This window comes from Podarcis erhardii (assembly GCF_964252035.2).
Source record: "Podarcis erhardii genome assembly, chromosome: 13".
In the NCBI taxonomy this organism is placed as follows: Eukaryota; Metazoa; Chordata; class Lepidosauria; order Squamata; family Lacertidae; genus Podarcis; species Podarcis erhardii.
Window position 1 is genome coordinate 21,148,151 of NC_138502.1, and position 27,309 is coordinate 21,175,459.

Below are 27,309 nucleotides of genomic sequence, written 5' to 3' on the forward strand. Positions count from 1 at the left end.
CTACATATTCCTCTTTATTAGCTGTTCTCTGCTGTTCAAGGAAGGCCTCAGGATAATTATGTAGCATTTGGGGGCAAAGATACAACCAAGTAATCCAGCACTAGAGGCCAGGATGGAGAAGATCTCCACAGCCACTGTGTATTTCCCCTTAGTGCTCAGGTATGCTGGAACAAAGGACAACCAAACACTGCAAAACACCAGCATGCTGAAAGTGATGAACTTGGCTTCATTGAAACTGTCTGGCAACTTCCTGGCTAGGAAAGCCACAGTGAAGCTGATACTGGCAAGAAATCCCAGGTATCCCAGAACACAATAAAACATTGTGATGGATCCCTCATTGCATTCCACTATGATTTCTTCAGCTATAGAGTCCATGTCAAAATCTGGAAATGGAGGAGTGGTACTGAGCCATACAGCACAAATAATGGTTTGGATAAAGGAGCAGCTGAGAAGAACAGTATTGGCCAAACCTTTCCCCACCCATTTCCTCATTCTAGATCCCGGTTTGGTGGCCATGAAAGCCACAACCACAGTTATTGTTTTTGCCAATATGGTAGAAACAGCCACTGAGAAAATGATGGCAAAAGAAATTTGTCTTAAGTAGCATGTTACTGCATTGGGCCGACCAATGAACAGCAAGGCACAAAGGAAGCAGAGCAATAGGGAGACTAGCTGACAATATGTAAGTTCCCGATTGTTGGCTTTGACGATGGGAGTATTCTTGTGCTTGATGAAAATTCCTAGAACCAAAGCTGTGATGAAAGAAGAAGACAAGCTGAAAAAAACTGAACAGATTCCTAAAGCTTCTGTGAAAGAGAGGAAGTTTGGTCGCTTGCGGATGCATTGATCTCTGTTTCTGTTTGGAAATTGATCTTTTGGGCACTGGAAACAGTTATCCATGTCTGAAAAACAGGGGGGGGGGGAATCCCTCAATAATTAGTAATCAGAAAGATTGCATTCCCACCCCAAAAGTTATTTACATACTCCCTCTCTCTCTATATATATATACAGTGGTACCTCTGATTACATACTTAATTTGTTCCGGAGGTCCATTCTTAACCTGAAATTGTTCTTAACCTGAAGCACCACTTTAGCTAATGGGGCCGCCCACTGCTGCCACGCCACCATCGCACGATTTCTGTTCTCATCCTGAAGCAAAGTTCTTAACCTGAGGTACTATTTCTGGGTTAGCGGAGTCTGTAACCTGAAGTGTATGTAACCTGAAGCGCATGTAACCTGAAGCGTATGTAGCCTGAGGTACCACTCTGCTGTGTGTGTGTGTGTGTGTGTGTGTGTGTATTCTTTTCTTCCTGAGTCCATGACACCAATTTCATCTCAGAAATACTATAGCAAACTCTAATGCAAAAATGTCAGCTGAGAGTGACTCTGTAGGTGGCAAACCTATTGCAAGGTCAGGCAGGATGTATCCAGCTTAGGATACAGTGAATCTCTGGCTGTTTCCCTTTATTGCTCCCTTTATTATATCTAGCATCCCTTTGGGGGACAGAACCTGAGCCTTATGGTGAAGGGAGTTGTACAGCCCCTAAGCATATGTAGGCAATTCACATCTTACACTTAGTATACTAATGTGATTGCAGCTTTGCGTGGATGGGGAATAATAAATAAATGGAGAGCGGACACAAGTCACTCTCCCTTTATGTATTTTCTCCACCCCACCCACCTACAGCTGCAATCATAGGCTTACTTGACTTTGAGAAGGCAATGTGGGGGCTTTGGCAACATGCCAGAGCCCTTGCACTGTGTTCCCAAAACTGGGTAAGTGAGGCACTGGACATTGAGAAGGAGGCATAAAGGCTCTAGAAGTGTGATAGAGTCATTGTGCCTCCTCTTCAAAGCCTGGTACCTCACTTACCAGTCTAGAGGAAATCAGGGGTGAGGTCTCTGTGACGCTGCTGGAGCCCTCATGCCACCTTCCCATAGACAGGTAAACAGCACTCCACCTTGCAGGGCATTCTTGGCTTTACTTTTTGTTGTTGTTTATGTGTGGACCACCACAACCGAACCCTCATGTAAGAGGCAATACATATGTATAACAAAAACTCTACATCTTTTTCTCAAACACAAGCAGACAACATGATCCACTAGTTGTCTGCTTAGTCTATTCTTAGGACCATTTCAACTTATTAAAAATAAAAAAATAAAAGACCCTCCTAAGGTTCATGGTGTTCACTGCTAACATTGTAAATACCATTGTTCTTGAGCTGCAGCTGATACATCAAAAAAGCTTGTTTGGGATATTTATTATCATTCCTCAGATTTATAAAATAATATTTATAAACTTGATGGAATGAAAAAGAAGCAAAATTGATCAATTACCGCTACGATGGTTCTAATATTAATCAAATTCAAATCCTTTATTGCTTAGCTGGTGGAGGCATAATCAAATTGTACAACAGTACGGTAAAAATGGAAATAAATCACTATATATTTGATGTATGAGGCTTATTTTGAACATACAAGGTTTTTTTTTGCTAACATACAGGGGTAAGAAGTTTGGTTGTTTATTCGATACATTTGTACTGTGTATAGCAAATTATCAGTTTGTGTTCTAACTGGATCATCACCATTCTTTGGGGAGAGCTGAACCGAAGGCAGAAGAAAAATGAAGAAAAAATTATGCTCACAAAATTGAACATATTGTTTCCTACCCTTTTGGTCCGAAATCTTCCCATCTGGACATAGTACACAATCATAGCAACAGAATGGCTTCCCCTCTTTCTTTTTTCTGCTGTATCCAGGAAGGCAATTATCATTACACTTGGCAGTTGGCAGGATCTATCCACAAAAAGAGGAGAATAATTGCTCTGGTATCTAATCAATAAATGGATACCAAAGACTATGTCCAACTAATATTTTCTCCTTTACCTTTATTTTTATCCTACCTGATTAAATGTGTTGTGCCAGATGACAACCCCTTCATTAATGGTGAATGTTTGACCTTGTGTTGTGTATGGATCCATTTCTCCCACTTTCACTCGTGAAAAAGATTGGTTTGGGAAGGTAACCCAATTTATAATATCAAATCCTGCTGCCAATTCACCATTCTCATTTAAAGAAACAGTGTCTCCAGCACCATTGTTGAATGAGGTACTCCTTAGGAGAGAATGAAGCTAGAATGAAAAGTGGCAAAGGCAAAAACAAAACATCAAATTTGCAGATGGACACCAAAGTGGGAGGGATAGCTAATGCTGCAGAAGGCAGGATCATGATTCAGAATGATTTTAACAGATTGGAGAACTGGGCCCAAACTAAAAAAAATAATTTCTACAGAAGGGGATGCTCTGCCTACCATATCCACCTTTCAGGGGGCAGAAACACATTCCACATCACCTAGGTCCAAAGGAGGTATGAACAGATGGAGAAGATCCTGTCTTCTCTGCAAAGTGATAGATTGCTTAATAAGGAACAAAAAAAATCCTACTTTGTCCTAAAGTGACCACCCTAGCCACACTGCAGGGAAGGTCAGTATGTGGAATGGCAAAAAGAAGAATGACAGCAGGAGCATTCTGGGCCTAAATGCACTCAGTTGCCCCACCCTCCATGTTGTCATGCACAGGACACTGCATGTGGACGGCAATTTGTTCTTAAGGCAGATGGTTGTTGGGGCTTCAACCCCAGGCTGCAAAGCATGCCATGCAAAGCGAGATCAGAAGTGGAGTGGGAGTTGGCTTAATAAAAGACCACCACTTTATTAACTGGTTTTAAAAAATAGAGTTTTACTCTGGGAACAGCTCCAAGGGTGCATTGTGGGAGCCAAACTATGTCAACCAGAATGAAATGCAAGAAAGAAAGGGAAAGTTGCCATAATGTGTGCCTTTAAAAAAAACAAAAACACCTGTTACAAAACAAGTGTTTTTGTATTAAGAAATTGGAAACTCAACCCAAAATTCTTAGGAATGTTCAGTGCCCTACCCAATGGCCCACTGATTTCAGCTCTTCTTTCTCCACTCCCACCTCCTCCAATGTCCATGAAAAAGCTATTAAACATTATTCTCCCACTTCATTTCAGCTCATTCACGTATAAAATCCATCCCATCCAGCATATATCAGATGCCAAACATTACCCTCCTTATTCATACACTTAAAATGTAACTTTACAGAGATGGTCCTTAGAAAACGCTTTCAGCATCAACATGGCAATATGATATGAGCTCTTTTTCTTATTCTCTCTCAACACATCTTTCTTCATTCAACAACCTATAGTAACATCCAATTCCTGAATCTTCATTGATTAGCATCAATAACTTTTGAGGGGAGAAATGAGTTAACCTTCAACAGATTGATGACTTCTGCTGTGCTTTCAGGTGGCAGGTAAGGAAAGAGATCTGGGAACAGGAGTGACCAGTGTATTCAAGGAATAAGGAACATAGTGCATGGATCTGGATTTCCTGAATTGTGTGTCATCACACAACAAACTAGGAGAGCTAGTTTTCATATGAAAATTACCTGCCAAGGTTGCACTTCTGGAAGATCCAATCTACTTCTGTCCAACATTGCTCTGTGTTTTTGCCTGGATGAGTACATTTTCTGTAAACTATGTGCTACGGCATGAACTGCATTGTAGATGCTGTAGCTTTGGCCAGTCATACTTATTTCAAAGAGAGTCCCTGGGAGACTGTTCAGCTTCTCTTCACCAGTGCAAGTAACTGATCTCATCTCTTCCTCCTTAGAATCAGGAAATGAGCAGTTGAATGCTTGCTGCCAGAAGATCCTCAAAAAATCATTGTCTTTGGACGTCTTAGCATGTAAGACCTGAAGGAATTTTCTGAAACCCAAGTCTTCATTTGAGTGTATTGCAAGAGATAATGAACCATGAAACACCTGTATGTCAAAAGCCCTGTGCATCACGTCAGCTGAGAAATCCCACTGGGCCGTTGTTATCCACACTTTACTGATGGATGTCACTTTTATATCTTTCAGCATTGCATATATAAGCATTACCCATGTCAAATATGTCATGACACCAGTTTCTGCATTTACTATCAATACATTGACTTCAGAATTGGATAGATAACTGGCCTTGTCCAGGATAGAGTCAAATGAACTCAACGTCTCTACAGCATGAGTTGTGGCTGGTATTTTTTCATTGAGGGCTGTGCAGATTCCATGCTTCAAAAGCATTGGCATTAAAGTCTGCAGAAATTTCTCTCCATTATCATTCTCCATTGTGATGATCCCAACCCACGTCCATTGGAAATGAAGAAGAAGCTTGACAATCCCTGCATACTGATACTCTTCATTGGGCACCATCCGGTAGAATGGAGGGAGCTGGCTTTTATCATCCATCTCTGGAGCATTCACACAGTAGGCAATCTAAGCCAAATAAAAATTATACATTCATCAAAAAATAATCATACAATGACATTATGCAATTAGATTAATAATGTAATAGCACCACATTTTCCCCTTCCTTGTTGCCATACTTCCTGCTCTCATTTTTGTATACACATAATTCATGAATTCATTCTGTAGTTTAATTGTAGAGCACTAGATTATTTCAGTTCATTTTATGCTAAATGTCATACTTTCAGAAATTCATACTCTATCTTTTTGTTTGTGGCATGCATGTGAAATGTTGATTAGTTTGTTTCAGGCTGCTGCCAGCAACTCCCAAGGCTGGTTGCCAGGAACGTACAAAGACAAGGAAATGCTTCTTACCGTCCACTTTTGATTCAGTATTTACAGAGAGAGGCTATAGCACCCAGCCTCTAATTATTGTTGTTGTTGTTGTTGTTGTTGTTGTTGTTGTTGTTATTATTATTATTAATAATACCCTGCCCATCTGGCTGGGTTTCCCCAGTCACTCTGGGCGGCTTCCCCCTCATCTGCCTCTGAGCTGTGACCTCCCTCAAACCCCTGTTGTAATTCTAAACTGTTGTCCTCCTCCCTGGAAGGATCAAACTGCCAAGTCCCTGACAGTTTGCAGGTTTTCTATTTATCAAAAATTGTGACTCTCTGCCATAGGAAGTAAGCATTTCATACACCTTCCCACATTGTCTTAGTTCCTAACACTACTTAGCAGTAAAAGCAGCAGTTATGCTACTAATCTTGGCAAAAATTGAAAATATGAACACATATGCTGCATATATGGAATTGCATGATAATAAATTTTCAAATTGCTGGTGCTTACCATTAGAGCCCTACATGGTTTGGATTAAGGATACTAGAGGGAGCATCTTCTAGCCCAGAGATAGGGAGTCTATGATCCTCCAGAATTGTTGCAATATAACTACCATATCCCTATCTATTGGCAAAGCTCATTGGAGCTGATAGGAATTGAAGACCATCAACAAGCTTGCCCAATCAACCACTCAATACAATAAGATCTTCAGTGACCCTGCAACAAGTCCACAAACCATCTGAAATGAAGCTATTTGTGAAGGATAAATAGTTCACTATCATATTTTATTGGATAAACATAATACAATCTATGGAAAACTTATATGGTCAGGTGATTTGTTCTACCTGTGGAATCTTGTAGATGCCTAAAAGAGTAGTCATGTAAAAGGAAATTTCAAAGCTAAGTCCTCCGATGACAGCTATCATATTCTTTTGCTTAAAACATTTGAAGTTGGGAACAATTGTTTTCTGGCTGGAAAGAAGTTTCAAAGTATTCTGATGGATCATTCTTGCATTTAAATAACTGTCATAAATGTGAAAGCCAAGGCTGATGTTTAGTAAGGTCTTCAGGTTTTTATTTATCTCATTCACTGCAAAAACCAGAGACAGGATATGCTGGTAGTTCTTAGACTTTGTCCTAAAGAAAAGAATTGTATCATATGTGTTATTATTAATAATAAAGGATCAACCATGCTTTTCAGAACAGGGACGAGTCATTTATTTATTCAATGTGCCCATTGTGTTTTGGGCAAAAATGCATTTGACAAGGCCTTATCTAAAATAAATAAATAAAAAACAATATTTAAACAATGGTTTAGCCCTATATATGGAAATCTAAAAGCTGAAAATCTAAAAACTGCGGAACTCCCTCCCCACAGAGGTGTGTCTGGCACCTTCATTACACAGTTTCTGGTCAATGCCCAAATGCACCTCTTTACCCTGGCTTTTGACACCTGAGATGTATATTTTTAGGACCCAACTTATTTTTGCTCCTGTATATTGTTTTATACTGTTTTTAATGTTGTGTTTTACTATTGTAACTCACCCTGGGAGCTTTGGGTGAAGGGTGGGTAAATGATGATGATGATGTTAGCTGACGTCAGTGCCAGATTTACGTATAAGCCAAACAAGCTATAGCTTAGCGCCCCACTCTCTTGGGTCCCCCCATATACTTCTTCTTTATTGCATTTCACTATTAATATACTTCTTAATTGTATTTCAGTTCAACAATTACTTTGATAAAATACATTTTTTGTTATGTACAAATGGCTTTAAATACATATCAGGTCCATAAATTACCATATAGCATATATTCAACATAAAAAACAGTGGCAATTTGTTGTTGACAAAGGACAGCTGGACATATAAAGGGCCCCATTACCTTCAGTAGCTTAGGGTCTCATCAAACCAAAATCCAGCCCTGGCTGGTATAAGTAAATTAAGCAAAGTTACACCAGTTTCAAACCCTGTGTAGCAGTGGGGCTGTTCCTGGTAGAAGGAAAACAAGCTTTTAAAATATTGTTTCATGCAGGATTTGCTGGTCACATAACTTAGCTAAAAGGGTTTAGAATCCAGGCTAAGTCCACCCCCTCCCTGGTCTTGCCATGGTATACTCCCAGGGTGCCCCTTTTCTAGGACTTACACTGCCAGCTGTGCCTGTGTTTAATGCCATGTAAAATCAGAAATCTCTCATTTTCATGATTTTGGGCTCATGAGCTGATTCCTAGCTCACGAATATTAAGTCCCCAACAACCCCAGCTCAGCCAAAGATATGTCAGTGTAACTGGCTTATTCCATGTCAGGCAGGGCTTAGCTGACTGAACCAAGGTCATTGCAAGTATCCAAAAGAAGTGTTTTGCAAATATGGAATAGGTAGGATTGTGGGGAGTGTAGAGGCTAGATCTTAGGTCCTTTCTGATTGGTCACATAACCTGGGAACCAAGCATAGAAACCTCTTTTAAAGGCTTGTTTTTGCACCACCAGTTTTAAGCACAGAACTTTATTCTGGCTTAATTTACATTGGTGTGCTTTATGCCAGCTTCTTGTGCAGAGGATTGGTTCCACAATGGAACAACTGCAGATAAAGCATGGAATACCCTATCCCTAAATCCCATTTGAGAATCTTTTGTCACATATTGATAGAAAATATGTTAGTACAAAATATGTATCTCCCAGATAAAAAGAGCAGAAACACAACCATCAAATAAGAAGAAATAGAAATGGTGTATAATGCAATTCAGTTTAACAATGTCACAGGCAGAAGGTTGCTTGGTATTTAAAAATATTCCAGGTATGCTAGAGTGCATTAATTTAAAGGGGGAAAATAAGGAAATATTTCAGTGGTATCTTTCTCAACATAAACTGAGCAAAAGATGCAGTCAAAATATGCATTGTTGGAGATGTAAAAGAACTACTACAGACTTTATACATATTTTGGAACTGTGTTAAAACAATACATTTGGAGGCTACAATTCTGCATGATTATGTATTACCATGATCCCGAAAAACAGTCCTCCTCTGCATGCATTCTGAAGTTATAAATGCTGATCTACAACTAGCAATAAACATTTTGACAATGGTAAATCTATGTATAGCCCAGCAATGGAGAATTCCCCCATAACTATAGAATGGCTGAAGAAAACTTGAGATAATATTATGGTGACAAAGCTGACATACAATAGAAATACTATAAAATATAATCTTCAAAACAGGTTTATGGAGAGATGTGCCTTTCCCATTCAATTTTGGAATAAAAATGTCAGATGAAATAACCCCTTATAACTGATTTAAATTAATCCATCTATATGTAATGATACCTTCCTTTCTTTTGTCTCACCCTTCTAAAAACTTCTTCTATTATACCCTGCTTTTTAATTTCATATCAATGTATTGTAATACTTATTAGAAGAAATAGGAAGGGATTGTGAAGGCCATTAAATAATATGAGGTGAATGAGGAAACTGTGGAATATAGAGTGGTCATGAAGAATAAGAAAGCAACGTAAGCAAAAAAAAAAATCACAGAAATGTCAAACACATCATGTAAAGGAAAAACCGTACACAATTTTAATAAACCTGCTATTAAACCTAAATACAAAAAAACTCCTGTTCTCTGATCATGTTGCTGCTTGTATATGTGATTCTATTCAGCCTTACATAATTCCTTACATAAGTTCATCTGTCATCTTTGTTGTTGGCTGGTTGTTGAAGGGTATTTCATCAAAGATGAAGGTGTTTAGTGAGGCAATCATGTCAATGTTTATATCTCCTTTCTTATAATACTGGTGTGGGACCAGGAATGGATCAATCATGGTGCACATAGGAGCTGGCGCCTTGCAGTCAAGTTGAGGGAGACCCAAAATGAGAAGCAGAAAAGCAAATACCCCTATCATCTTGGGTGAATTCATCAAAAAGAATGCCCGGAAATGATCTATTATCGGCTACCAGACTGGATACATCACTGAAGATCAGGCGGGCAGCTGCAGCTCTGCCTGTTCACCAACCAACACACCAGCACTTAATAGGACTGGGTATTTTTTATCAACTTTCAGACTGTGTTATTGATTCTGCTTGTGAGCTCCAGAAATCCATAGGAGGCTTGAGCAGATGGATTATGTCCCTGAGTAATTTGTGATAATTAAAGGTTCCAGACTAATCTCCCAAGAGTATTGCATTGTACAATACACGACTTGCATCAGAAGAAGACAAGAAAATATGTTTGATATATAGTGGTACCTATACACTACTCTGGGCCAAATTGGCCAGTATGGGTATTAACAGAAGGTTATTACTTCTGATGATTAAGCTTCATGAGAACAATACCCTCCAGATAAGACTCGCACAGGACGGCAGACTCTCTAGAGAAATCCCAATCCAAAGAGGAGTTAGACAAGGATGTCTATTAGCCCCATTTTTATTTAACATCTATGTTAACTCCCTGGTCACATGTTGCCGTGAAATCGAAACCCATCCCCCCGTGTTCTCTAACGGCAGAAAAGTACCAGTTTTAATGTATGCAGATGACGCTGTTCTTCTCTCTCAAACCAAAGAGGGTCTGAAATGTGCCTTAGGAAAGTTTAGTGAACAATGTAACACTGAGCTGTTAACAATTAACTTTGCCAAAACCAAAATTGTACATTTTAACCGCTCCTTCAGGAAAGATAATTGGAGCGTAAAGGAAAACGCCATTGAACAGACTAAGACCTTCCAATACTTAGGCATTACTTTCTCTTATAATGCCAAATTGTCAACACACCTGACCACATCAGCTATATCAGCAGGAAGAAGTGCAAATGCCATCCTTAGATTATTCAGAAGGAAAGGAGCTGGCTTCCTCCCGATGGCCCTTAAAGTTTTCCAGGCAAAATCTTTAGCCCAACTCCTGTATGGCTCTCAAATTAGCCCTTCTGCCAACCTTAAGACCCTTGAAACAGTACAATCAAAATTCTTAAGATCATTATTTGCTACCCCAAAGTGTACACCTAATGCAGTCTTAAGGCAAGAGGCAGGACTGCCCAGAGTGGAATTAAAAGTCTGGGAGCAAGCAATATCCCTCTGGCTGAAAATCCATTACAATCCTAAGGGACTGTTACCTTACTTCCTGGCCGCAGTTCCCTATCCTCCTTGGCTTATGCAAATAACTAACAAGATCAAACAAATTGGCCTAAACCCTGAAAATCTTCTTATTGGAACTCTGAACAAGGCAAAAATAATTATCACTCAGAGACTTTACGACGTCAAATTACAACAAGAAGACGCCCTACTCCCGGAGACGTATAGATGTTTAAAAGCCTGGCCTAATTTTGCAGCTGCCCCTTACTTAACTAACATCACTAACGAAGCTTATAGATGGGCTTTCTCCAGAGCCCGCTTTGAGACAATGCCCTCAGCAGTGCTGTACGGCAAATTTACGCGGGTACCAATGCATGCGCGTCTCTGCCCCTGTATGTCTAATAAGGTAGAATCTGTCACACACATCCTTCTATTTTGCGAATTTTATAGTGAAGAACGAGTTCAACTTATTTTGCCGCTTTTATCAAAATTTATACCCCTTCAACATTATTTGGAATCCTCCCCCGAATTTCTACGAAAATACCTTCTGGAAGATTCCTCAAGCTCAATATCATATGAGGTGGCCAAATTTTGCACTTTAGCAATCAGGAAGCGTAAATCTCTTCTGTTGAATGGCACACTGCGAAGTTGCCTTGTGTACTTTTTTTTTATGTTGTTGTTGATTTTCTTTTGTTTGATCTTGTGGTGTTCTGTGTCACTGGCTTTTGCCGCAATAAAACTAACTTGAACTATAGTGGTACCTCGGGTTACAGACGCTTTGGGTTACAGACTCCACTAACCCAGAAATAGTAGCTCAGGTTAAGAAATTTGCTTCAGGATGAGAACAGAAATCGCTCAGCAGCGGTGCAGCAGCAGTGGGAGGCCCCATTAGCTAAAGTGGTGCTTCAGGTTAAGAACAGTTTCAGGTTAAGAATGGACCTCCAGAACGAATTAAGTTCTTAACCCGAGGTACCACTGTATCTCAGCAATCCTTACAAAGCAATCCTGCCAGGCTACTACTACTACTACTACTACTATTACTATTATTACAGTCATACCTTGGAAGCTGAATGGAATCCATTCCTGAAGTCCGTTCAACGCGCGGCTTCTGCAGGAGCTTCCTGCAGCCAACTGGAAGTCACAAAAGCCCCATCAGACGTTTGGCTTCCAAAAGAACGTTCACAAACTGAAACACTTGTTGATAGATCTCAACCAAAACTCTCTGCTACCGGCTGCTTAGTCTGTGTAGTCCAGGATGACAACTCAGGAACATAACGTGCTGAACAGTAACTTGATTTGTATTTGCTTTCATTATATACAGAGTATAGCACAGCTTTGTGCAAGTTATTATATACACAGACTCGATTCAAACTTAACACACCAACCTCTGAACTCTAACACCAAACTACTGTGTCATGCTGCTTATAAGGGAAAACTTTTAGCCAATCATCACCTGTTGCTAGGCTTCCCTATCTCCAAGCAGACTTTCACATGTACTCTTGTTTAATTTGGCTTCTTGCCAACTCACTAATTGTCCACTTCAAAGCTGCAGTTTCTCACAAACCTCAACAACACTCACTTCCAGATTTGCGGCATTCAGGAACCAAAACGTTTGACTGCTAAGGTGTTCATCAACCAAGGTACGACTGTATTATTATTTCATTAAATTTTTATATCACTATTCATTTGAGGATCACAGGGAGGCTTCCAATATAGCATATTACAATAAAGTGTATTACAGTGTGATTGTGGATGGAATATATGTTTTAAATACCTGAAGGAGGAAGAGGAGAAACTCATATCCACAACAAGTTCACCAGTAGCTGTGTTTATCTGATACCTCTTAGTTAAACATTGACCAGAGGAAGCGGACATGGAAGAACAAGACTACTCCTCCCACTGAATCCACCCAAACAGTACAACTGCTAAGGTTAGATTCAGTGCCTAAATTGCCAGCCTGACAACAGGACAGAGAGTCAGTAACTCCGTTAACACACAACTTTACTATTACTTGGTTTCTTCTGGCGGAAGACAGATGGGTGGGAAATCTTGACTATAGCAATGTTTTGTATTATCTGTTTATTGAAAAATACATATAACAGAGGAAAAGTAATGCAGAGTTCCAAAATTAAATAATAACAGCAAACCAGTGTACCAAATTACTATTTTGCTTGAATATTGAAATACCTCAAGAATGACAAAGAATAAGAAGGTGGAGAGCTATGGGAAGACCCCTAGACCACCCATGTTTGTCTGTTCAAGTATTCTGACAAAGTGATGTTTCAGACATTGGTGAACCATGCCTCACACATTTAAAGCATCAGGAGACTTCCAATGATGGGCAAGAACTGGCAGCCACTAGCAACATTAAGACTAGGTTTTTATGTGTGATGGATGGGATGGCATTGTTCTCTAAGGAGGGAAGAGGCAAAGATGGATCAGCAAGCAAGTTTTTGTACTGAGTTTGGCCGTGTGGTGCAGACTGCTGACTCACCAGTATGCGGGATGAGGGGGACTGACAGCTCAAATGGATTATAGAGAGACATGTGGAACAAGAAAGAGTGTGTCTTTGAGATTTTATGATAATGTTTACACATTTTGCTTGGCATTTCAGTTGGAAGGCCTCATTCTTGTTTGTCATAATGGGTCAACCTCCACTAAAAGTACCATGGAAAGACCTATAAGGCATTCATTACACAAATATAAGACACACTTACTTACTACTTGCAATTGAAGGAATACATTTACATATTCCTCCTTATTAGCTGCTCTTTGGTATTCAGGGAAGGCCTCAGAATAATTATGTAACATTTAGGAACAAAAATACAGCCTACTAACCCAGCACTGGAGACCCAGATGGAGAAGATCTCCACAGCCACCATGTATTTCCCTTTGGTGCTCAGATAAGAGGGAACAAAGGACAACCAAACACTGCAAAATACCAACATGCTGAAAGTGATGAACTTGGCTTCATTGAAACTGTCTGGCAACTTTCTGGCTAGGAAAGCCACAGTGAGGCTGACAAAAGCCAGCAATCCCAAGTATCCCAGAACAAAATAAAACATTGTGATTGACCCTTCATTACATTCTATTATGATTTCTTCAACCAAAGAGTTCATGTTGAAATTTGGGAATGGGGGTGCAGTAGATAGCCATATACTACAAATAGTGACTTGTATGAGAGAACAGCCAAGAATAATAGAAATAGCCAATTTTCTCCCCACCCATTTCCTCATTGTGGATCCTGGCTTGGTTGCCATGAAAGCCAGAACCACAGTGATTGTTTTTGCCAGCAAACAAGAAACAGCTACTGAAAATATGATGCCAAAAGCAGTTTGACGTAAATAGCAGGTCACCCACTGAGGCTGGCCGATGAATAGCAAAGCACAAAGATTGCAGAGGAACAGGGAGATGAGGAGAAAGAATGATAGAGCTCGATTGTTGGCTTTGACAATGGGAGTGTTCTTGTACTTGATGAAAATTCCTAGTACCAAAGCTGTGGTGAAAGAAGCAGCCAATATAAAAAAAACTAAAGTGGTGCCCAAAGGTTCTGAGAAAGAGAGGAAGTTCATGGACTTAGGGAGGCATTGGTCTCTGTTCTTGTTTGGAAATTCATCTTCTGGGCATTGGAAACAGTCATCTATATCTGAAAAACAGAACAAATGATGTGTCTGTTCCTGTCTGTGCAATTATATTTTTCCAGATCTGCAGCTTCTATATGAAAATGTATACAGAAATATCTTATTCTCCTGAAGGCATCTATAGGGATGATTAATAATCCCCCCTAAGTGTTTAAAACCAATTTACTTCTAAGTATATATCAGTAAGTGCTCCCATAGGGTTTGCAGATGTCAAATCCTACTACAAGGGATTAAGCAGGGAAGTGAATATCTCTTACTTCCCAAACAAAACCACTCAATAACTGTTACTCTGCAATTTGACCAGCTTAATCTACTCCTGCAGGTTGATGCCCCTGCAAATTCCAATCATTTTGGCCAGAAGGGGAGAGAGTTATAGTAATTTGTAAAATTCACATTATAATGCAAGAGGGGGGGCTGAAGTTGGCTAGCAGTTAAGTTAGATCCCAAAGCTAAGTGTGCACAGAAAATATCTTGAAATGTAAAGAGCAAAACAAACATTCATGTATCTGAAAAATGATTTGGAATATTTACCAATAATAGAATGTATCTTTTTTTCCTGACATTTATTGGATGGAAATGGGGGAGGAATTTGAGAGACTATCAACAACACAAAGTTGGTCTTAATATTGCATAGTATGTTCACCATTTTGTTTCTCTTACCCATTTGGTCTGAAATCTTTCCATCTGGACATGGAGCACAATCATAGCAACAAAATGGCTTCCCCTCTTTCTTTTTTCTGCTATAGCCTGGGGGGCAATTTTCATTACACTTGGCAAGGGGTAGCACCTAGCCATAAAAAGAAAAGGGAAAATTAATTTCTGATATATTTGGTTAATAGCAAGAAAAAAACCAGTCCTGTGGAAAGAGCACATTTTGAAGCAATTAAAGCTTCTCACTTCTCTTCAAGGACAACTACATGAATAATGTGTTATATCAATATAACCTGGCAGCAGCCTTCAGAAAACCTTATATAATGCAACCTAATTTCCTTGTCATTGTTACGGCCACAGAGAACAAAACTTGTAACTCTGATGGTTGATGCTTATATGAAACTTTCAGACAACCCAGAACACTGCTGACATGAATCACACTTCAGGGTGGAAAAGCTTCCTATGTAATTTTAATTTATTTATTTCATAAAATCTATATACCACTTGATTGTAAAACAAAACAAAACAAAACAAAACAAAACAAAACAAAACAAAACAAAACAAAACAAAACAAAACAAAACAAAACAAAACACACCTCAAAGCGGTTTACAGAAAGATTAGACAATAAAATTGAGGAAAAAATTACAACCATAATTAAAAGTAAAGGTACCCCTGATCGTTAGGTCCAGTCGCAGATGACTCTGGGGTTGTGGTGCTCATCTCGCTCTATAGGCCGAGGGAGCTGGCGTTTGTCCGCAGACAGCTTCCAGGTCATGTGGTCAGCATGACTAAGTCGCTTCTGGTGAACCAGAGCAGCACATGGAAACGCTGTTTACCTTCCCGGCGGAATGGTACCTATTTATCTACTTGCACTTTTTGGCATGCTTTCAAACTGCTAGGTTGGCAGAAGCTGGGACTGAACAACAGGAGCTCACCCCATCATGGGGATTTGAACTGCTGACCTTCCGATCGGCAAGGCCGAGGCGCTGTGGCTTAGACCACCATAATTAAAGACATACAAAAGTTAAAATACTAAAACAGATTAAAATTACCTCAACTTTATCAGCATCTAGGTAGGCTTGCTTAACAGGAAGGTTTTTAGCAGACACCAACAGGAGTACAGTGAATATACCTCCTTGATCTCAATAGGCAGAGAGTTCCAAAGTGTACTGCTGCCACACTAAATGATCAAGGAATGGGTATTATGTGGCACATGTAGCAGTGCCAATTCTGCCAATCAAATAAGCTGAGTGGGCACATATGGGGTAAGGTGATCTCATAGGTAAGCTGGTTCCAAGTTGGTAAGAGCTTTATATACTAACAGTGGACTAATCCACACTGGTCAGTTTAAATTGTTACAAATGCATGTAAAATCGTCAATGTAAAATTGCATTGAGAGCTATATAACATTTCTTTTATACCAGTTTTACAGTCAGTATAGATCCAGCCAGTAACACCCTAAATTTGGCCTGGCACAAAATAGGCACAAAATAGGCAACCAGTGCAGATCTCTGAGCGCATGTGTGACATGCTGAGAATGCTTCCCTCCTGTCAGCAATCATGCTGGAGTATTCTCCACTAACTGCAGCTTCCAGATCAAGTGCGAGGGAAACCCCTCATAGAGTTCATTTCAGTAACCGGTTTTGAAGTAACCAATGCATGAGCTATGGTGGCAAGGCTTTTCCGATCCAGAATTGGCTGTAGCTCTTGAACCAGCTGCAGCTGGTAAAAGGGATTTCTAGCCACTGAGGCCTCCTGAGCCTCCTGTGACAGAACTGGATCCAGAAGCACCAGTAAAGGGTGAACTTTCTCTTTCAGGGGCAGTGTAACCCCTTTGAGGGTAAGCAGCTGACCAATTTCTCAGACACGGGAGCTCTTCACCCACAACACCTCTATCTTGCCAACATTCATGCTCAGCTTGTTTGTCACCATCCATTTCACCACTGCATCCAGGCAATGGTTCAGGGACTGCACAGCCTCTCCTGATTCAGATGTTATGGGGAAACAGAGCTGAGTGTCATCACTATACTGATGGCATCTCACCCTGAAACTCCAATGACTGCCCGCAATAGTTTCATGTGGATATTAAATGGCACTGTAATATTTCCTCTTGCACCGATACATGGGCCTCACCTGATTAAACATGTAATGCCATGTGATAACCTCATGAATAGTGAACTCTTGATCCAGAGTAGCCCATGGATCCATCCTTCCCACCTTCAGTTTTGAAAAAGATTGGTTTGGGAAAGTAACCCAATTTATTATATCAAATCCAGATGCTAATTCACCATTTTCATTAAAAGACACCGTCTCTCCACCAGTATTGTTAAATGAGATACTCCTCAGGAAATGGTGAAGCTAGAATGAAAAGAGACATTTTATATGATTATTTGAATTTTTATCCCATCCTTCCTCAGATCATGATCCCAGACCAGCTTACAATAAAAATTAAAACAGATAATGATAATCACTAAATAATAATAAAGCTTCCACTTAGCCTTAAACAGTAGAATTCATAGTGTACCAAAGGTCAGGGTGAAAATCCATGTTTTTAAATGGTACCTAAAATGAAACCAGGTTGGCATCAGTCGTATTTGAGGGCATGGTCGTATTTGAGGGCATGGAAAGAACTGTGGTGACATTTAAAGAAGATAAATAAATCAGTAAGTTAAGTTAAATTGGATATGCAGAAGATATTAAAAATAAATTTAAGGAACTGCAGAAAGAGGTGGAAGGAAGTCAAGTTTTAAAATGTCAGAATGATTGTACATCTGAAATATGAGTTGGACCCAAACTAAGGCTGCAACACTGTAAGCTCTTACCTGAATGTAAATCCCATTTTTTAGATTCCCTATTATACCGCTTGGGCAACACAAAACATTTTGGGCCTGCTATATATCCCTTCTCCATCAAACAATAAATGCTAGGTGAGTGAAGCATCCCTTCACTGTCATAGAAATCAGTGCCTCTTCCTCCCTGCAGGCCAGGGCAAAATCACACACACTGGAAGGTGGGCAGGTACAAGATGTACTACCCTTGACCTGGAAAGCATATGAATGAGTGACTCGTTTGATATGTAGTCACATGTACAATGTTCATAGAAAGAGAGTGGAAGAAACCAGAGTGTGGGGAAACAAGTCCAGAGATAGCACATGGAATATCTTGACTTCACACACACACACACACACACACACACACACATACTGTGCCTTCACATGAGAAAAGACATACAGGAATGGTGGGAGTGGAGAATCAACTTATTCAAGGAAAAGAAATGAAGTGTGTGGTGTGTAGGCTTACTCTGTAAACTGAGTGCAGCCACACACCGCAAAAGCTATTGCAAAAGAACTGTTTTTCATGTAAAACATTACCTGCCAATATTGCAGGTTTGTAAGATCCAATTTAGCTCCATCTAGCATTGCTTTGCAGTGTTTTGACCTGGATGAAACCATTTTCTGTAAACTATGTGCTATTGCATGGACAGCATTGTAAATGCTGTAACTCTGGCCTATCATGCTCATTTCAAAGAGAGTCCCTGGGAGGTTATCCAGCTTCTCTTCACCAGAGCAAACACTGGCACTTTCCTTGGCTGTTTTAGAATCAGGAAAGAAGCAGTTGAATGCCTGTTCCCAGAATATATGGAGAAAAATATCTTCTTTAGCTGAATTAGGATGTAGGGTCTGAAGGAATTCTCTAAACTCTGGCACTTCATTTGTGTGTATTGCAAAGGACAAGGCACCATCAAAGACTTGTATTTTAGAAGTCCTGTGCATTGTCTCTAATGTGAATTCCCACTGAGCTGTAAAGATCCACACTTTAAATATTGATGTCTCTGTAATACCTTTCAACATTGCATATAAATAAATTGTCCAGTTCAAAGATGGTACAGTGGGATTTTCTGCATTCACAACCAATACCTGAACTTCAGAGTTGGATAGATAACTTGCCATGTTCAGGATGATGTCAAATGAGCTCAACGTATCTATAGCATTAGATATAGCTGGTATTTTTCCATTGAGGGCTATACAGATTCCATGCTTCAAAAGCAATGGCATCAAAGTCTGCACAAATTTGTCACCATTATCATTCTCCATTGTAAGGATCCCAACCCATGTCCACTGGAAATGCCCAAGAAGCTTGACAATCCCTGTGTACTGATATTCTTCATTGGGAACTATCCGGTACAATGAAGGCAGTTCACTTTTAGCATCTACCACTGGAGCAATTACACAATAGGCAATCTAAGGGGAAGAAATTGAAATTCAGTTAAAGAAGTAGTTAATTCAATTGAAACATGTCTGCACTAATAATATAAATATGCAATGATTTATTGTAATTATCTGCTAAGATAAAAAAGGAATGCTAACTAAATCTAAAAATGCTGATGCATTTTTAAAATGGTAGTTTAATAACTATAAGCTTTGTTTCTCATAGTATTAACATCTGTAGTTCTTTTCTTTGCCCAAACTGGGCATGTGGCGATCAATTGGCAGCAGTGTGAACAGCTCAGAATTCCAATGTGCCCTGGCTTGCTCAACCTCTCACCCTCCTCACATCATGCTGTTTTGTGGCTTTCCATGGACTACCAGCAATGGCATTTCTGCAGACCTACTCTTTCAGCAGGTTGTTATAGTTGTTGTGTTGTTATAGTTGTTTAAAATTGTGCACGTCAGAAGTGTTGTTAATATGTTCTTAGGTGTGTTGCTAATCTTGGAAATAAAATCACAATAAACTGCCTGCCTTACAAGCACATAGTGACAAGAACTGGACATTTTGAATTTTCCTGACCCTGGATTTCTTTCTTTCTTGACATGAATAAGAGTTTGGATTTGGATTTGATATCCCACTTTAACACTACCCTAAGGAGTCTCAAAGCGGGTGACATTCCCCTTTCCCTTCCTCCCCCACAACAAACACTCTGTGAGGTGAGTGAGGCTAAGAGACTTCAGAGAAGTGTGACTAGCCCAAGATCACCCAGCAGCTGCATGTGGAGGAGAGGGGAGGGAAGGGGAACCCGGTTCACCAGATTATGAGTCCACTGCTCTTAACCACTACACCACACTGGCTCTCATTGCCCACAAGGCACACAATGTAGCAAGCAACAAAGCAATAAAACAATACAATTGAATGTAACACAAAACATAAAAAACAATTGAAAACATAGAAAAACATTTAAAAACTTACCGATACATCTCTTGCTAGCTCACAAAAACCTTTCAAAAATAAATAAAAGAGAAATAATTCTAAATGATATAAATGATTAGAAGTTTCATTTCCTGCCAGCTCACTCTACCTGTGGTATTTTGTAGATGCTTAAGAGAGTGGCCATGTAAAGAGAGATTTCAGAGTCAGGGCCTCCAATGACAGCTATCAGATTATTTTGTTTATCACATTTGAAGTTGGGAACAGTCTTTTCAGAGGCAGACAGAAGTTTCAGGGTGTTCTGATGAGTCATTCTTGCATTTAGCAAGCTGTCATAAATTTTGACTCCGAGGCTGACATTCGGAAAGAGTCTGGGGTTCTCATTCATCTCATTCACTGCAAATACCAAGGACAGAACATGCTGGTAGTACTTTGGACTTGCCCTAAGGAAAGAATTACTTTAAAAATAAGACAGATATCCAGCTCTTCATCAACCACCTGTTTCATAAGAATTATTTGACAGGATGCCACTTTATACATGCCCATCACTGAAGTTGTTATTAGGATTATATGAATTGGACTGTGCCTCAGAAAGAATGATGAACTGGGATACATAAATCCCACTGAAATCAACAGGAAAAGCAATTCATGATTTAGTCATATCCCATTGTTTTCAAAGAGAACTTGGGAATGCTAGCTTAATCTGGATACAAGCATATCCCTATCAAATGCATCTATTTAATTTCATCTGACTGAATAGCATAATCATTCCACTGTGACCAGAAGGCCAAATAGAGAGACAGAAATACAAGCTGGTGTTGAACTAGGACCACATTTTTAAGTGTTAAGACATATAAAAACACATTAAGAGGGAAATACTATCAGTGCAGTATTTCCACCCATGAAGCCTCTTCCCTCTGATCACTTGGGTGAGAAAGAACAACTCAGCCTGCTTTCAAAACTGACCTTCCGTGAAATGCAAGCATCAGTTATTTAGCTGAGCCCAGCAGAGGAAACAGTGGGAACTTCAATGCTCATATTTTGTCTAGTTTGACACATGGAGAAATTTAGAACAGCAGTTATCCAGTTGCGGATCTTTATTTATTTGTTAAATAAAGTTGCAGTTTATTAAACTGTTATTTGGCATCCCCATTCTGGAGTATGGGGAACAATATCTGGCCTACTTTTCTTCTTGGGCTTTCTTTTTAGTTGTTGCCGCAATATAAAGAATGCAGAACTGTCGTTTTTAAACAAAGTTTTTAAACGAATTACATAGCCACAATGCAAATAAAGGCAACCTCATCTCAATCATATTATTGCATATTATTTATAATTGCATATTATTCATATTAAATTTATATTTACATATTATTTCATATTAAATCATATTGCTTAAGGAAACTCTCAACCTCCACAGTTGAAATGATTGGTTTGAAAAAGTGTTTTATCTTGTCCAAATTGACTCATCCTGAACCATAGACTCATATCAGCACATATAAAAATCTAGTGGCCCAGTCACTGTTCTTGTTATATGCATTTATGAATGTTTCAAAAAGGGAAATGTGGAATAAAAAATGAACATGAGGAATAAAAATGGGGAAAGCAAAACACAATGGATATATAAAGCACATCAGGTAGAAGAAAAACCAGAATTATTTTTTTTAAGCCTACAAATAAGTCTAAACACACGTTTGAAAAAGGTAATCTGATAACTACAGTATTTTCTGAACATGCCAATGTTCATAGGACTTATGTGACCAATTATGACCAGGACTCAAGCATGCATGGGATAAAAATTATTTCTTACAAAAGTCCATCTACCGCCTTTGTTGTTGGGTGCTCGCTGAATGATATTTCATCAAAAATGCAGCCATACAGAGCTGTAATAGCTCCAATAGTGAGGTCCCCTATCTGACCATACTGGTATGGCAGCTGGAAAGGATCATTCATGGTGCACATAAAAGGGTCTGCCCTGCACTCCGTGTGAGGCAGTTGCAGCCACAAAATGAGCAAGAGCAAAACAAATGCCCCAGTCATCCCACACCACTTACTGATGCAAAATATCCACTTGGATCTATTATCCACCATCAACCTGGTTTCAACAATGGATCTGAATTCTTTTGATAAAAAGGATCCCCCAAATATCAGATTGAATGCCACAACCCAGTTTTTCCACCATCCCGCATCCCAGTACTAACTGTGACCAGGATATTTGAATAGCGATCAGTCTCTATTATTCATTGTTCTTCTGGTCTCAGAACATCCAGCTGGGATTAAGCAAGATAGATTATGACATTTAGTAATTTGTGATAATTGAAGGTTTGAAAGCCACCTCCCAACTGTATTGCACTGTGCACATTAACACTTGCAGCAGAAAAAAATAATGTTTGCTGTATATCTCAGCATAGCTTCCCAAGCAACTCTGTATTCCAGTTACAACAGCCGGAGAGCCTCAGGATACTGACCAAGTCCTATTCTCCAGTGTAGCCTTAGCATATGGCAGCATCTAGGAATACCTGCCAATGTATTTCCAGAGACACAATGTTGTAATTTAATGGCAACATTATGTGACTGCTGCAGAATGTGGTGGCGTGGGGGCAAAAATTGATGCCTATGAGTGTTGGGTTGAAATGAACGACAGACGAATGACAAGTGTCATATGGGAGGCATCTTCTGAGCATGTCTTGGGGAGTCCCTTTTATTGAATATTACAGCATTGCCACATATGTGCTTGTTGCTGATTGGTTAACACAAATACAATGCAAGGGTTGCATATAGGCATTAATCATCAATAGATTAAAGGTTGGGAAAGGTAACACAGAATTGGACAGGTGTGAAAACCTCCTTGTTAAACTATTACTAGTGACTGATATAGCAAGACTTGAACTATTACTAGTGATTAATATATAGCATTCATCCGTAGATGTGGTCAACCAAGCACTAAGAACAGGTCAGGATGCAATGTCTCATGAACTCAATGTGAAGATTTAGATTTAGATTTAGATTTAGATAAATTTATTGTCATTGTCCGTATATACACAGTATACACAACAACGAAAATCAAACACCCAAGACCGGATTCACATACACATTTGCACATATCTCCAACACTCTCATCCTTTTCAGACATAATCTATTTAAAACATACATAATCCAGAATATAACACAACCTATTAGAAGCATAGCATAACCTAAAACCTATCTCATTCCTTACTACTCACTGCTTGCTATTTCTTACAACTGGCCCTGAGATCATTATTTAGTGCAATCAGAGCTCTTGGATAGAAACTATTCAGAAGGCGTGTGGTTCGTGTTTTCATTGTCCTGTATCTTCTGCCCGAAGGCAACAGTTCAAAGAGGTTGTGAGCAGGATGGGTGGGATCTCTCAGGATGTTGTGTGACTTCTTCAAGCTGCGAGACGTGAAGATCTCATCCAGGGTTGGTAGTTGGAGCCCAATAACATTCTGGGCAATTTTAATTATTCTCTGTAAAGCTTTTTTATCCATTCCAGAGCTGCTCCCATACCACGATAATATACTATAGGTTAAGACACTCTCAATGGTACTATGATAATAGGACAGAAGTAGGTGCTGAGATAGATTCAGTCCTCTGAGCATTCTCAGGAAATACAACCTCCCCTGCACCTTCCTCACAACCATATTAATATTTGCAGTCCATGAGAGGTCCTCAGAGATGTAAGTGCCCAGGTATTTAAAACTACCAACCCTCTCCACCTCCTCGCCATTTATGTGCAATGGTAAAAATACACTTTTCTTTCTCCTAAAATCAATTATGAGTTCTTTGGTTTTTTTGGTGTTAAGCATAAGATTATTTTCTTTACACCATTGAATTAACCCCTGTACTTCTTTCCTATAAGCAGCCTCATCATTCTCACTAATGAGCCCCACCACTGTTGTATCATCCGCAAATTTGATGATTGTGTTGGACTTATACAGTGGGGTGCAGTCAAATGTGTACAGGGAATAGAGAAAGGGGCTTAACACACACCCCTGAGGGGCTCCTGTGCTTAATACTAGAGTAGAAGAATAGTAAGGTCCCATTCTCACTGTCTGCGGCCTATCGGTCAGGAAATTCCTTACCCACAAACAGATCTTCTGATGTATACCCAAATTGGTCATTTTAAGGAATAACCTGTCTGGTAGAATTGTATTAAAGGCAGAACTGTAGTCCACAAACAACAGCCTTGCGTAGGTTCCCTGTCGTTCTAGATGACTCAGTACAGTATGGACAGCGATGGAAATAGCATCATCAGTAGATCTATTTCTTCTGTATGCAAACTGGAACGGGTCTAGAGTGGATGGAAGACCAGCCTTAATATAATCTAGCACCAATCTCTCAAAGCATTTCATAACGACAGATGTTAGGGCTATTGGTCTGTAGTCATTGAGAGATACCACCACTGACTGTTTAGGGACTGGCACTATAATCAATGTCTTCAGGCAGGTAGGGACAGAACCCTGCAACAGGGATAGATTAAAAATGTCCGTAAATACACCAGCTAATTCTGCAGCACAGTCCCTAATAACTCGTCCCATAATTCCATCCGGTCCAGCTGCCTTCCTAATATTAATGCTCCGAAAAGCACGTTGTACGTCGGAGGTCTGTAATAAAAGTGGTTGTTTATCAGTAATAGTTTCTGATGATGTGCTGGTAGCCAATGCTGTAGTGACGGTGGTTCCAGTTCCCACCTCAAAACGACTGAAGAATTGATTCAGCTGATCAGCCAGGTGCGCACTGCTGTTAGCCAGTTCGTTTTTAATATTTTGCCCTGTAATTTGTCGCAGGCCTTGCCATACACGACGAGGGTCGGAGCTCTCAAAATGCTTTTCGATCCTCCGGCAGTACATAGCTTTGGCATCCCTAATGCCCTTTTTCAGTTTGGCTCTAGCTTCTCTATACTGTTGCGCATCGCCAGAGTGAAAAGCAGCATTCCTTGCCTTTAACAGAAGATACACATCCCTGTTTAGCCAGGGCTTGTTGTTAGGAAACACCCGTATTTGTTTGGTGGTAGTAACGACATCAATGCAGCTTTTGACATAGAACAGTACTATTGAAGCGTATGTGTCCACATTATTCTCCACAAAAAGTGACCATTCAGTGTTCCGAAAGCAATCTTGAAGTTGCTCGGGTGCACCTGCTGGCCACACTCGTATCTCTCTAGTTGATGGTCTAATTCTGCGTACGAGAGGTCTATATGATGGTATCATAAGTAAGGATATGTGGTCTGACTGTCCCAAATTGGGCAAGGGCTTGGTCTTGTATCCATGCATGATGTTGCTATATACTCGGTCTAGGGTATTTCCCCCCCTAGTGGGACAATCAACATACTGGTGGAACTTAGGAAGCACAGTCCTTAAATCGGCTCGATTGAAATCACCAGCAACCACAAATGCTCCATCCGGGTGGGCCCGCTGCTGTTTGCTAATAGCAGTTAGCAGGTGACCCATAGCTGTAGTAGTATTTGCATCGGGAGGTATATACACCGCTGTTATTATGACAACATTAAACTCACGTGGCAAATAAAAAGGGCGGCACTTCACCACTAGGTACTCCAAGTCAGGAGAACAATGCGTGTCCATTTGTTTAATGTCCGAGCTCCAGTTGTTATTTATATAAACACAGATTCCTCCTCCTCTGCTCTTCCCGGATTCGGCGGTTCTATCCGCTCTAATTACTGAGCGTCCTTCTAGCTGCAAAAGTCCCTGTGGAAAGGAGGAATCCAGCCACGTCTCTAAAAGGACCATAACACAACAGTCCCGGATACTTTTCTGCCGAGAGGTAATAAGTTCCAACTCCTCTACCTTGTTGGGTAAAGATCTAACATTTGATACAAGGAGACTTGGCAATGCAGGCTTGTGAGGATTTTTACTTAGCCTCACTCGTAGTCCGGCCCTACAGCCCCTCTTCTGCTTACGCCCTCTCCGTTTTCTTTTCTTTCTGGCCAGGAGAGCAAGGGGAGTATCCCAAGGATATGCAAGATATGGAGGCTCTCTGATAAGCTCAGCTGGAATGTTGTAGGTTGAGACCTCCTGGCTGCAGCCTTCTCTGCCGATACTTAAGAGCTCTTGACGACTATAAATTACTTGTCCCTGAGTGTTCACAGTCCATAGCAGCAGTAAGTTCACAGATAAAAATAAAACACAACTCACTGAAAACCGGTCTTCGGAGTGCCGAGCCGCTGCAAGTGCTTGCGCCGCCATCTTCTCCTGAACATTCTAGGGTGATGAAGGAATGTCTCAGCTTAAAATGGTTTTGCCAGAGTCATGTGTAGAAGCAAAACTTCCCATCATATGAAAATGACAAAAAGTTAGGGTTCCAGGTGGAGAAATCAAAGTTAGAAACAGAATTGTTAGAACCAAAGACTAAGGTACTATCTAGAATGTATAACTTGCTGTTAAAATGGAATACACAAGACGAAATGGTTAAATCGGCTATGATAAAGTGGGCACAGGACATTGGGCATAACATTATGTTTGAGGACTGGGAAAGGTTGTGGACCACTGGGCTGAACTTCACCGCATGTAATGCTCTGAAGGAAAATGTAATGAAAATGATATATAGATGGTACATGACCCCAGTTAAACTCGCCAAAATATACCATTCGTCTGATAATAAATGTTGGAAATGTAAAGAAAATGAAGGAACGTTCTTTCACCTCTGGTGGACATGCCCTAGGGTGAAGGTCTTCTGGGAAATGATATATAATGAGCTGAAAAAGGTACTTAAATATACCTTCACTAAGAAACCAGAGGCCTTCCTTCTGGGTATTGTCGACCAGAAGGTGTTAAAGAAGGACCGAACATTCTTTATGTATGCAACAACGGCAGCAAGGATACTCATCGCAAAAAATTGGAAAACTCAAGATCTACCCACACTGGAAGAGTGGCAGATGCAGCTGATGGACTATATGCAACTGGCCGAGATGACTGGCAGAATCCGTGATCTGGGAGAAGAGAAGATGGAGGAAGACTGGAAGAAATTCAAGATGTATCTACAAAAACATTGTAATTTGGTTGAATGTTAAGAAGGATGCTAGATTATAAAAAATTGGCCACCACTAAATTAGATTTAAATTTGATGATAAGTGAGACTAAAGAAAATATAATTTTTTTTGGAAGAAGTGCTAGATTATATCTGAATGAGTGGACATGAGATTGCAAAC

The 27,309-nt window shown here is 40.0% G+C and overlaps 1 protein-coding gene across 1 annotated transcript; it reads right to left on the reverse strand.

Moving 5' to 3' along the window:
* On the reverse strand, positions 1-26,347 carry LOC309326920 (vomeronasal type-2 receptor 26-like; the record flags this gene model as incomplete). The annotated part of the gene is made up of 6 exons (XM_081835949.1): positions 1-902; positions 14,993-15,119; positions 17,118-17,342; positions 18,356-19,225; positions 20,278-20,569; positions 25,476-26,347. 6 exons carry the CDS (start codon positions 26,345-26,347, stop codon positions 1-3), a joined length of 3,288 nt encoding a protein of 1,095 aa, XP_081692075.1.
* Positions 26,348-27,309: the final 962 nt, after the last annotated feature.